The 12,168-nt window shown below is 44.2% G+C and overlaps 1 protein-coding gene across 1 annotated transcript in view; it reads left to right on the top strand.

Moving 5' to 3' along the window:
- The window catches only part of LOC134354662 (pappalysin-2-like), a 407,928-nt gene that overhangs the window by 151,562 nt on the left and 244,198 nt on the right, over window positions 1-12,168 (top strand). The window contains exon 4 of the mRNA XM_063063752.1: window positions 3,553-3,846. Coding sequence (XP_062919822.1) covers window positions 3,553-3,846 — 294 coding nt within the window. The remainder of the gene's footprint in view (window positions 1-3,552; window positions 3,847-12,168) is intronic.

The raw sequence follows: 12,168 nt of genomic DNA on the forward strand, positions 1-12,168 counted from the left end.
AACACCAGTCTCTTTCAAGGTCCAAGGGAATACCCTGTCAGGTCCTGGAGATTTATCTACTCTGATTTGCCTCAAGATAGCAAGCACCTCCTCCTCCTCAATAGGTTCCATGACCTCTCTACTTGCTTGCCTTATTTCCATTGACTCTATGCCAGTTTCCTTAGTAAATACAGACGCAAAAAACCCACTTAAGATCTCCCCCATTTCTTTTGGTTCCATACATAGCCGACCACTCTGATCTTCAAGAGGACCAATTTTATCCCTTACTATCCTTTTGCTCTTAATAAACCTGTAGAAGTTCTTTGGATTATCCTTCAACTTGTCTGCCAAAGCAACCTCATGTCTTCTTTTAGTCCTCCTGATTTCTTTCTTAAGTATTTTTTTTGCACCTTTTATACTCCTCAAGCACCTTATTTGCTCCCTGTTTCCCATACATGTCATACATCTCTCTCTTCTTCTTTATCAGAGTTCCAATATCCCTTGAGAACCAATGTTCCTTATTCTTATTCACTTTGCCCTTAATCACTTTAATCACTATATTCACTTTGCCTGGCAGATATATTTAAAATCTTGCATCCAGGTTAGGTCCTCAGTGATAATGGCACCCAGGAACTTGAAATTTCTGACTCCTTCCACTTCTGATCCCTCTATGGTATACCAGTTAGCTGAATGCTGTTGCTGCAGCAACCTTGCATTCAACATCAGTAAGACTAAACAGCTGATTGTGGACTTCAGAATGGGTAAGACAAGGGAACACATACACCAATCCTTATACAAAGATCAGAAGTGGAGAGATTAAATCTGATCAAGTAATAAAACTGAAGCAACTGTATTTCATTTTTACCATTCTTCCTTTTGTAAATTGGAATTTCAGGTCAAGTTGAACAAGTTTATTGTTGTCACAGCGATGCATACGTAGTGTATACTACACATGCCATGAAGATTTACATTTGCTTCAGCAGCACAATACATTACAAGAATATAATAAACATAGGTTAACATAAATGTAAATTAACACATTTCCAGATAAGAATATATCTCTATGTTGGCCATTGTCATAGAGTTAAATGGTATGGAAGCAGACCTTTCAGGCTGACCAAAATGCTCCCTCCAAGTGAGTCCTATTTGCTAGCATTTGGTTGATAACTTCAAAACCTTTCCAATCCATGTCCCTTTACAACAGTCTTTTAAAAGTTGTTCTGGTATGTGCCTCAACCATTTCCTCTAGCAGCTCATTTCACATAGCTACAACCCTTTCTGTAATGTATGTTCTGTTGGCACGTGGCCAAGTGGTTAAGGCATTGGTCTACTGATCTGAAGGTCGCTAGTTCGAGCCTCAGCTGAGGCAGAACTTCTACAGGTATATTAAACGCTTAACCACACATTGCTCTGTGACGACACCGGTGCCAAGCTGTATTGGCCCTAGTGCCCTTACCTTGAACAACATCGGTGGCGTGGAGAGGGGAAACTTGCAGCATGGGCAACTGCCGGTTTTCCATACAACCTTGCCCAGGCCTGTGCCCTGGAAACTTTCTAAAGCACAAATCCATGGTCTCATGAGTCTAATGGATGCCTATAAATATATGTTACCCCTCAACGTTCCTAGTAAATCTCTCCCTTCTCACCTTAAAGCTATGACCTCTAGTTCTTGATTTTCCAACCCCGAGGAAAACAGACTGCATTCACTCTATCGATGTCACTCATGATTTTCCACACCTCTCAATCTCCTGCACTCAAGGGAACAAAGCCCTAGTCTGTCCAACCTTTCCTTATAACTCAAGTCATCATCATTGTAAATGTTTTCTGCACTATTTCCAGTTTAATAATCCAATCACAAACAAGAGAAAATCTGCAGTTGCTGGAAAGCAAATCAACACACACAAGATGCTGGAGGAACTCGGCAGGCCAGGCAGCATCTATGGAAAAAGTACAGTTGACATTTTGGGCTGAAACCCTTTGAGAAGACTGGAGAAAGAAAGCTGAGTAGTAGAATCAAAAGGTGGGGGAGGGGAGAGGGAAACACCAGGTGACAGGTGAAACCTGGAAGGGGAAGGATAAAGTAAAGAGCTGGGAAGTTGATTGGTGAAAGAGACAGAAGGCCATGGAAGAAAGTGGGGAGGGGCACCAGAGGGAGGTGATAGGTGGGCAAGGAGATAAGGTGAGAGAGAAAAAAGGGGAACAGTGAAGGGGGGGAGTCATTACTGGAAGTTCGAGAAATCAATGTTCATGCCATCAGGCTGGAGGCTACGTAGATAGAATATAAGGTGTTGTTCCTCCAACCTACATGTGGCCTCATTATGATTGTGGAGGAGGCCATGGATAGACATATCAGAATGGGAATGAGAAGTGGAATTAAAATGGGTGGCCACTGGGAGATCCCGCTTTTTCTGGCGGTTGGTGCTCAGGTGCTCGGTGAAATGGCCTCCCAATCTACCTCAGGTCACACTGATATACAAGAAGCCACACCGGGAGCACCGGACACAGTAACTGACCCCAACAGACTCATGGGTAAAGTGTCACCAGAATCTCCCAGTGGCCATCCATTTTAATTGCACTTCCCATTCCCATTCTGATATGTCTATCCATGGCCTTCTCCACTGTCGTGATGAAGTCACGCTCAGGTTCAAGGAAGAAGAAGAAGAAAAGCCCTTAACTCGGCAGACGAGTTATTGGGGCACCGTCATGACAGTGTTTCCGTAGCAAGCTATTCTTGTTTTTATGAGGCCGAGTTGCTAGCTCCACGCTCAACCCGACTTGGATTCAAACTCGGGAATCTTCGCTCCGGAGTCCGGCACCGATATTATTGCGCCACCAAGCGGGAGGTTGAAGGAACAACACCTTATATTCCACCTGGGTAGCCTTTAACCTAGACTTCAGGTAATGCCCCCCCCCTTCCCCATTTTCCATCCCCTTTCCCTCTCTCACCTTATGTCCTTGCCCACCCATTGCCTCCCTCTGGTGCTCCTTCCCCCTTTTCTTTCTTCTATGGCCTTCTGTTTCCTTCACCAATCAGCAGTTTGTGCTTAATGCATATTTTCTAAAGCACAGGGATCAAAACTGAACACAATACTCCAAGTGTAGCCTCACCAGAGTACTGTGCCACCACACCGTGATCTCCCAGCTTTTATACTCCATGCCCTGACTTATGAAGATCATTATCGTTGTGGGTAGTGTAATGCCAGCCAGTATCTAGAAGAAGTTTGTGCATTCTCCCCATGACCATGTGGGTTTCCTCTGGGTACACGGGTTTCCTCCCACATTCCAAGGATGTATGGATTGCAGTCAGTATGTTATGTACTGTACATACTATTCCGGTGCTGGAAGCATGGCAATACAGCACATCCTTGGACTGTGTTGGTCGTTGATGTAAATGATGCATTACATTGTACGTTTTACTGTTTTGAAGTGAGTGTGACGAATAATTTTTAAAGATCTGTTTAAAAAAAACTTTAAATCACTCTGTCCTCTGTCTACCTTTGAGTCCATGTTCAGTGATTCTGTAATTGTTGAATCTTCCAGTCTGGCCTAATACTATTTGTATTTTGATTTCAGGTGGGGTTGTTCTGAGTCCAACCTACTATGGAAGACCTGGTCACACCAACACTATGATTCATGAGCTTGGCCATATTCTTGGCTTGTATCACGTTTTCAAAGGAGTGAGTGAGAAAGAGTCATGTGATGACCCTTGTAGGGAGACTGTCCCATCGATGGAAACTGGAGACCTGTGTGAAGACACTGCACCAACTCTTAAGAGCAAAGTCTGTCGCGATCCAGATCCAGTGAATGATACATGTGGTGAAGTGCAATATTTTGACACACCTTTCACTAATTACATGAGCTACACAGGTAAGTCCTCAGATCTGCCAGGATCCCTGAATATAAAAGTTGGGAGGTTGTGCTGCAACTATACAAAACACTGGTTAGTCTGCACTTGATACTGTGTGTGGTTCTGGTCACCAGTCTACGAGAAGGATGTGGTTACACTTGAGGAAATTCATCAGAATGTTTCCTGGACTTTGCTTATGGCAAGAGCCTTTGTGGGATAGATTTCTGTTCCATGGACTATGGGAGGCTGAGATGTGACATGATAGAAGCATATAAGATTATGAGCGGCATAAAAAAGGGAGATAGTAGCCTTTTTCCAAAGGTGGAAGTATATCAAACAAGAAGGCATAGATTTAAGATGAGAGGAAAGAATTTTAAAGGGGGTCTAAGGTGTAAGAATTTTAGGAATCAGATGTAATTACTCCATTTAAGAGGCATTTAGGTATGCACAAATAAACACCCACCAAAAGGACCACAACCTTGTCGTTGGGTTTGGAGCTTGCTTGCCTCAATGATCCAGAGCGCTACAGTGATCAGGGCTTTATGCTTTGGCTCTTGGTAGAGTCACCCATGCCAAACAGGTCAAAGGATAGAGGCCAGACGATGATTGGTCCACCGGTCCTCCAGGTTTGGGGGTTCAGCTCAGGCCTAACAATCCGATTGGTCAAAGAAATTTGTTATGGAAACAATAATGAAGAATCCTTCTGCATCTGAGTGTGAAGGTGTTCCTGAGTCTCCACCCGGGACTTGCATGACTGACAGTAGTGAAAACCGAGGGGAAGCTACTGACATGATGAAGAAAGCCCTGAACACTGCCAGACATTGAGCACTTTCATTGCTGCCCTAAACACCAGTGGCATAATGGGCAGTAAGTAAGGAAGTCAAATAAACACGGCGTACAGGGATATGGTCCAAATGTGTGCATACTGGATGAGTAGGCAAAAATGGTCAGGATTAATATGGGCTGAAGGACCCATTTCTGTGTGCTGTGATTTAAATAATACAGCTAAGTCAGCAAACAGATCAACAGTGCTGTGGATGATATCATCATCTCTTGTCTCTGCAGCAGTATATAGCCCAACAATGTACATAATCTAAAAAAGATAAGGCAAGGCAAGGCAAGTTTATTTTTATAACACTTTTCAAACATAAGGCAGTGCAAAGTGCTTTACATAAAACAAGATATAAAAATCAAACATCAAATTTCAAACAATACAAAGAGAATAAAATTACACATAAAAATAAAGAAATAAAAGTTACAGTGCAGGAGATTCTAATTAAAAGCTGCAGCGAAAAGAAAAGTTTTAACCCTTGATTTAAAAGAGCATAAAGTTGGAGCAGACTTCAGGTCCTGTGGAAGGTTATTCCAGATATGTGGAGCATAGTAACTAAAAGCTGCTTCACCGTGTTTAGTTTTGACCCCGGGGACGGTGAGCAGACTTGCCTCAGACAATCTGAGAGCTCAGGAAGGTTTGTAATGCAGCAAGGGATCAGATATGTATTTTGGCCCTAGACCATTCGGTGCTTTTTATACCAGCAGTAGTCTTTTAAAGTCAATCCTCTGATGGCCAGGAAACCAGTGGTGTGATCTGAGAAATGGAGTGATATGTTCTACTTTCTTGGTCTTAGTGAGGTCTCTAAAAGACCAATTCCATCACTGGGGTTAAGAGCAGAGTGTATAAACTACCTCCTCCATTTTCAGGTGGCATGAGAGCCTTTTCAGGAGAAGAGGAACAGAAATCAGATGATGTTACAATTAAAAGTAAAACTACAGCTACAGGAAATCTGAAATAAATGCAGAATACACTGGAAACGCTTAGCAGGTCAGGCAGCTTCTAAAGGAGTTATATCACACAAGAGTAGGCTACTAGATCCATTGTTCTTTATGGAGCTGTTCAGTTGATCCTATTAATCTTTCCTTGTGCTTTTACTTCAGTAATTATCCATTTTGCTTTTGAATGTTACCATTGAAATTGCTTCTAGCATTCTTTCTGGCAGTGTAATGCAGGTCACAACTTGCTATGTAAAGACAAGATAATACTTGTTTGGTTCCTGGCTCTTCTTCCATTCACCTTACACTTATACGATCTACTCTACCAAAACCAACCACAACTTCCTCCAAATCTCCACTAAACCTAAAATCAAAGAATAGATTTTTAGATAATAAGAGAATCAAGTGACCTGGGGTTAGCATAGGAATGTGTCACTCAAGTGGCAGAGCATTGAGGGGGTGCTGAATGGTCTAATTGCTTTTATTTCTGGTGTATCTTGCAACTATACCAATATTATACAACCACTTATGTTATATTAATGCTATATTTTCCCATGTTTTGTGAGCTTAGGCAAGTTGATATCCCTGCTACCGTTGTTCCTGTCACTTTGCCAACAAGGCTGCGTTAAGATAATTGATTAAATGCCCTTGGAAAGTTTATAGAAACAAAATACAGTACGGTAAATTGGGTTAAGACAGTAGGTTTTGTGGGAGAGAACGAGATTTCTGGATGCCATGTTGCTTCCTGGAGGCCAGGGTCTAGGATATCTGGGATCAAGTCCTCAGCATTCTTAAGTGGGAAGGTGAACAGCCAGAAGTCGTGGTCGATGTAGGTACCAATGACATGAGTGATGAGGTTCTGCATAGGGAGTTTAGGGAGTTAGGTGCTAAGTTAAAGGGCAGGACCTCCAGGGTTGTAATCTCAGGATTGCTACCCATACCACAAGCTAGTGAGGCTGGACCTAGGAAGATTACACAGTTTAATATGTGGCTAAGGAGTTGGTGTAGGAGGGAGGGCATTATATTTTTGGATCATTAGCCTCTCTTCCAGGGAATTTGGGACCTATACAGACAGGATGATTTGCATCTGAACTGGAGGGGGATTAATATCCTAGTGGGGAGGTTTGTTAAAGCTGTATGGTGGGGCTTCACCGCACCTTGTCCCCATTCCAACCTCACTCCTTCGGAACGCTCTGCTCTCCACTCCCTCCGCACTAATCCTAACATTATTATTAAACCCGTTGATAAGGGGGGTGCTGTTGTAGTCTGGCGTACTGACCTCTACCTTGCCGAGGCACAGCGACAACTCGCGGATACCTCCTCTTATTTATCCCTCGATCGTGACCCCACTAAGGAGCACCAGGCCATTGTCTCCCACACTATCAACGACTTTATCCGCTCAGGGGATCTCCCATCCACTGCTACCAACCTTATAGTTCCCACACCCCGCACTTCCCGTTTCTACCTCCTACCCAAGATCCACAAACCTGCCTGTCCTGGCCGACCTATTGTCTCAGCTTGCTCCTGCCCCACCGAACTCGTTTCTGCATACCTCGACACTGTTTTATCACCCCTTGTTCAATCCCTTCCGACCTATGTTCGTGACACTTCTCACGCTCTTAAACTTTTCGATGATTTTAAGTTCCCTGGCCCCCACCGCTTTATTTTCACCTTGGATGTCCAGTCCCTATATACTTCCATCCCCCATCAGGAAGGTCTCAAAGCTCTACGCTTCTTTTTGGATTCCAGACCTAATCAGTTCCCCTCTACCACCACTCTGCTCCGTCTAGCAGAATTAGTCCTTACTCTTAATAATTTCTCCTTTTGCTCCTCCCATTTCCTCCAAACTAAAGGTGTAGCTATGGGCACCCGTATGGGTCCTAGCTATGCCTGCCTTTTTGTTGGGTTTGTGGAACAATCTATGTTCCGTGCCTATTCTGGTATCTGTCCCCCACTTTTCCTTCGCTACATCGACGACTGCATTGGCGCTGCTTCCTGCACGCATGCAGAACTCGTTGACTTTATTAACTTTGCCTCCAACTTTCACCCTGCCCTCAAGTTTACCTGGTCCATTTCTGACACCTCCCTCCCCTTTCTAGATCTTTCTGTCTCTGTCTCTGGAGACAGCTTATCCACTGATGTCTACTATAAGCCTACTGACTCTCACAACTATCTGGACTATTCCTCTTCTCACCCTGTCTCTTGCAAAAACGCCATCCCCTTCTCGCAATTCCTCCGTCTCCGCCACATCTGCTCTCAGGATGAGGCTTTTCATTCTAGGACGAGGGAAATGTCTTCATTTTTTAAAGAAAGGGGCTTCCCTTCCTCCACTATCAACTCTGCTCTTAAACGCATCTCCCCCATTTCACGTACATCTGCTCTCACTCCATCCTCCCACCACCCCACTAGGAATAGGGTTCCCCTGGTCCTCACCTACCACCCCACCAGCCTCCGGGTCCAACATATTATTCTCCGTAACTTCCACCACCTCCAACGGGATCCCACCACTAAGCATATCTTTCCCTCCCCGCCTCTCTCTGCATTCCGCAGGGATCGCTCCCTACACAACTCCCTTGTCCATTCGTCCCCCCCATCCCTCCCCACTGATGTCCCTGCTGGCACTTATCCGTGTAAGCGGAACAAGTGCTACACATGCCCTTACACTTCCTCCCTTACCACCATTCAGGGCCCCAAACAGTCCTTCCAGGTGAGGCATCACTTCACCTGTGAGTCGACTGGGGTGATATACTGCGTCCGGTGCTCCCGATGTGGCCTTTTATATATTGGTGAGACCCGACGCAGACTGGGAGACCGCTTTGCTGAACATCTACGCTCTGTCCGCCAGAGAAAGCAGGATCTCCCAGTGGCCACACATTTTAATTCCACATCCCATTCCCATTCTGACATGTCTATCCACGGCCTCCTCTACTGTAAAGATGAAGCCACACTCAGGTTGGAGGAACAACACCTTATATTCCGTCTGGGTAGCCTCCAACCTGATGGCATGAACATTGACTTCTCTAACTTCCGCTAGGCCCCACCTCCCCCTCGTACCCCATCTGTTACTCTTTTTAATGCACACATTCTTTCTCTCACTCTCCTTTTTCTCCCTCTGTCCCTCTGAATATACCTCTTGCCCATCCTCTGGGTCACCCCCCCCCCCGTCTTTCTTCCCGGACCTCCTGTCCTATGATCCTCTCGTATCCCCTTTTGCCTATCACCTGTCCAGCTCTCGGCTCCATCCCTCCCCCTCCTGTCTTCTCCTATCATTTTGCATCTCCCCCTCCCCCTCCAGCTTTCAAATCCCTTACTCACTCTTCCTTCAGTTAGTCCTGACGAAGGGTCTCGGCCTGAAACGTCGACTGCGCCTCTTCCTATAGATGCTGCCTGGCCTGCTGCGTTCACCAGCAACTTTGATGTATGTTGCTTGAATTTCCAGCATCTGCAGAATTCCTGTTGTTTATATTCCGTCTTGATAGCCTAAACCTGATGGCATGAACATTGACTTCTCTAACTTCTGCTAATGCCCCACCTCCCCCTCGTACCCCATCCGTTATTTATTTATATACACACATTCTTTCTCTCTCTCTCTCCTTTTTCTCCCTCTGTCCCTCTGACTATACCCCTTGCCCATCCTCTGGGTTTTTTTCCCCCTCCCCCTTTTCCTTCTCCCTGGGCCTCCTGTCCCATGATCCTCTCATATCCCTTTTGCCAATCATCTATCCAGCTCTTGGCTCCATCCTGTCTTATCCTATCATTTTGGATCCCCCCTCCCCCTCCCACTTTCAAATCTCTTACTAGCTCTTCCTTCAGTTAGTCCTGATGAAGGGTCTCGGCCTGAAACGTCGACTGCGCCTCTTCCTATAGATGCTGCCTGGCCTGCTGCGTTCACCAGCAACTTTGATGGATGGTGGGGTTTAAACTAATCATAGTCATAGTCATAGTCATAGTCATACTTTATTGATCCTGGGGGAAATTGGTTTTCGTTACAGTTGCACCATAAATAATACATAGTAATAGAACTATAAATAGTTAAATAGTGATATGTAAATTATGCCAGAAAATTATGAAATAAGTCCAGGACCAGCCTATTGGCTCAGAGTGTCTGACCCTCCAAGGGAGCAGTTGTAAAGTTTGATGGCCACAGGCAGAAACTTTACAACTCCTCCCTTGGAAGGTCAGACACCCTGAGCCAACAGGCTGGTCCTGGACTTATTTCATAATTTACTGGCATAATTGAACTAGAGTTACAGGGGGCTGGGAACCGGAGTACCAGAACAGTTAGTGGAGAGGTTGTGGAGGCAGATGTTGGTAAGAGCTCAGACAAAGTTAGGAGTCAAGACGTTGAACATGGCATGACTAGTATCCTGTGCTGTGTATATTTCAATTCAAGAAGGATCGTAAGAAAGGCAGATGGTAGTGCTGAAGATGAGGTAGCAGGTTTACCAACAGAGAAAATGTGTAGTGAGGAGGGGCTGTTGATAAGGCAAAATTGCAATCAACAGGATGAGTTGCAATGTAAAAAGAGGACAAAATTGAAAAGGGTGAATACAGGACTGAAGGCGTTATATTTCAGTGCATGCAGCATACGGACTAAGGTAGACGAACTTGCAGCACAGTTGCAGATTGGCAGGTATGATGTCGTAGACGTCACTGTATCATGGCTGAAAGAAGATCATAGCTGGGAGCTTAATGTCTAAGGATACACATTGTATCAAAAGGACAGGTAAAAAGGCAGAGAGGGTGGTGTTTTGGTAAAAAAATGAAATCCTATCATTATAAAGAGATGGCATTGGGTCAAAGGTGTTGAATCATTCTGGATAGAGCTAAGAACTGCAAATGTAAAAAGAACTCGAATGGAGTTGTGTACAGGTCCCCAAACAGTAGTAAGGATATGGTCTACAAATTACAATGGGAGATAGAAAATGCATGCCTAAAGGGCAATGTTACAATAGTCACAGGGGATTTAAGTATGTAGGTAGGTTGGGAAAATCAGGTGCTGGATTCCAGGAGGGAGAGTACCTGGAGTGCCCATGAAGCGGCTTTTTAGAGCAGCTCATGGTTGAGCCCACTAGGGGATCAGCTATTCTGGATTGCAATGAGAATTTAAGATAAAAGAACCCTTAGGGACAAGTGATCATAATATAATTGAATTCACCTTGAAATTTGAGAAGGAGAAGTTAAAGTCAGATATAGTAAAGGGAATTACAGAGGCATAAGAGAGGGGCGAGGCAGAATTGATTGGAAAAGAACACTGACAGGGATGATGGCGGAGCAGCAATGACTGAAATTTCTGGAAGCAATTCAGAAGGCACAAGATATATACATCCCAACCATGACACAAATGACACAACTGTGGCTAGCAAGAGAGGTCAAAGCCAACATAAAAGCCAAAGAGTGGGCATATAATAGAGCAAAAATTAGTGGGAAGTTAGATGATTGGGAAGATTTTAAAAACTAACAGAAGGCAACTAAAAAAGTCATTAAGAAGGTAAAGATGGAATACGAAAGTCAGCTAGCCAATAATGTTAAAAAGGATACCGAAAGTTTCTTCAGATACATAAAGTGTGAAAGAGGGATGAGAGTGGATATCGAACTACTGGAAAATGATATTGGAGAGGTAGTAATAGGGACAAGGAAATGTTGGATGAACTGAGTAATAGTTTGCATCAGCCTTCACTGTGGAAGACACTAGCAGTATGGTGGAAGTTCCAAGTGTCAGAGGTCATGAAGTTTGTGAAGTTACCATGACTAGAGAGAAGGTTCTTGGGGAACTGCAAGGTTTGAAGGTAGATGAGACCTGGACTAGATGGTGTACACCCCAAGGTTCTGAGAAAGGTGGCTGAAGAGATGGTGAAGGCATTAGTAATGATCTTTCAAGAATCACTAGATTCTGGAAGACTGGAAAATTGCATGTCACTTCACTCTTCAAGAAGGGAGAGAAGCAGAAGAAAGAAAATTATAGGTCAGTTAGTATGACCTTGATGTTTGAGAAGATGTTGGAGTCAATTGTAATGGATGTGGTTTCAGGGTACTTGGAAGCACATGATAAAATAGGCTGTAGTCAGCATGGATTCCTCAAGTGGAAATCTTGCCAGACAAATTTGTTGGCATTCTTTGAAGAAATAACAAGCAGGATAGACAAAGGAGAATTGGTTGATGTTGTGTGCTGGGGTTTTCAGAAGGCCTTTTACAAGGAGCCATACACAAAGTTGCTTAACAAGTACCCCAAAAGCCCATGGTATTACAAGAAAGATTCTAGCATGGCTAGCATGATAAAGCAATGGCTCATTGGCAGGAGGTAAAGAATGACAATAAAGGGAGCCTTTTCTGGTTGGCTGCCAGTGACTAGTAGTGTTCCACAGGGGTCTCTATTGGTACTGATTCTTTTTATGTTATATGTCAACGATTTGGATGATGGAATTGATGGCTTTGTTGCAAAGCTTGCAGATGATATGAAGATAGGTGGAGGTGCATGTAGTTTTGAGGAAGTATTGAGGCTACAGAAGGACCTAGACAGATAAGGAGAATGGGCAAAGAAGCGACAGATGGTATACAGTGTTGGGAAGTGT

The sequence above is a fragment of the Mobula hypostoma genome, chromosome 12 (assembly GCF_963921235.1).
Source record: "Mobula hypostoma chromosome 12, sMobHyp1.1, whole genome shotgun sequence".
NCBI lineage: Eukaryota > Metazoa > Chordata > Chondrichthyes > Myliobatiformes > Myliobatidae > Mobula > Mobula hypostoma.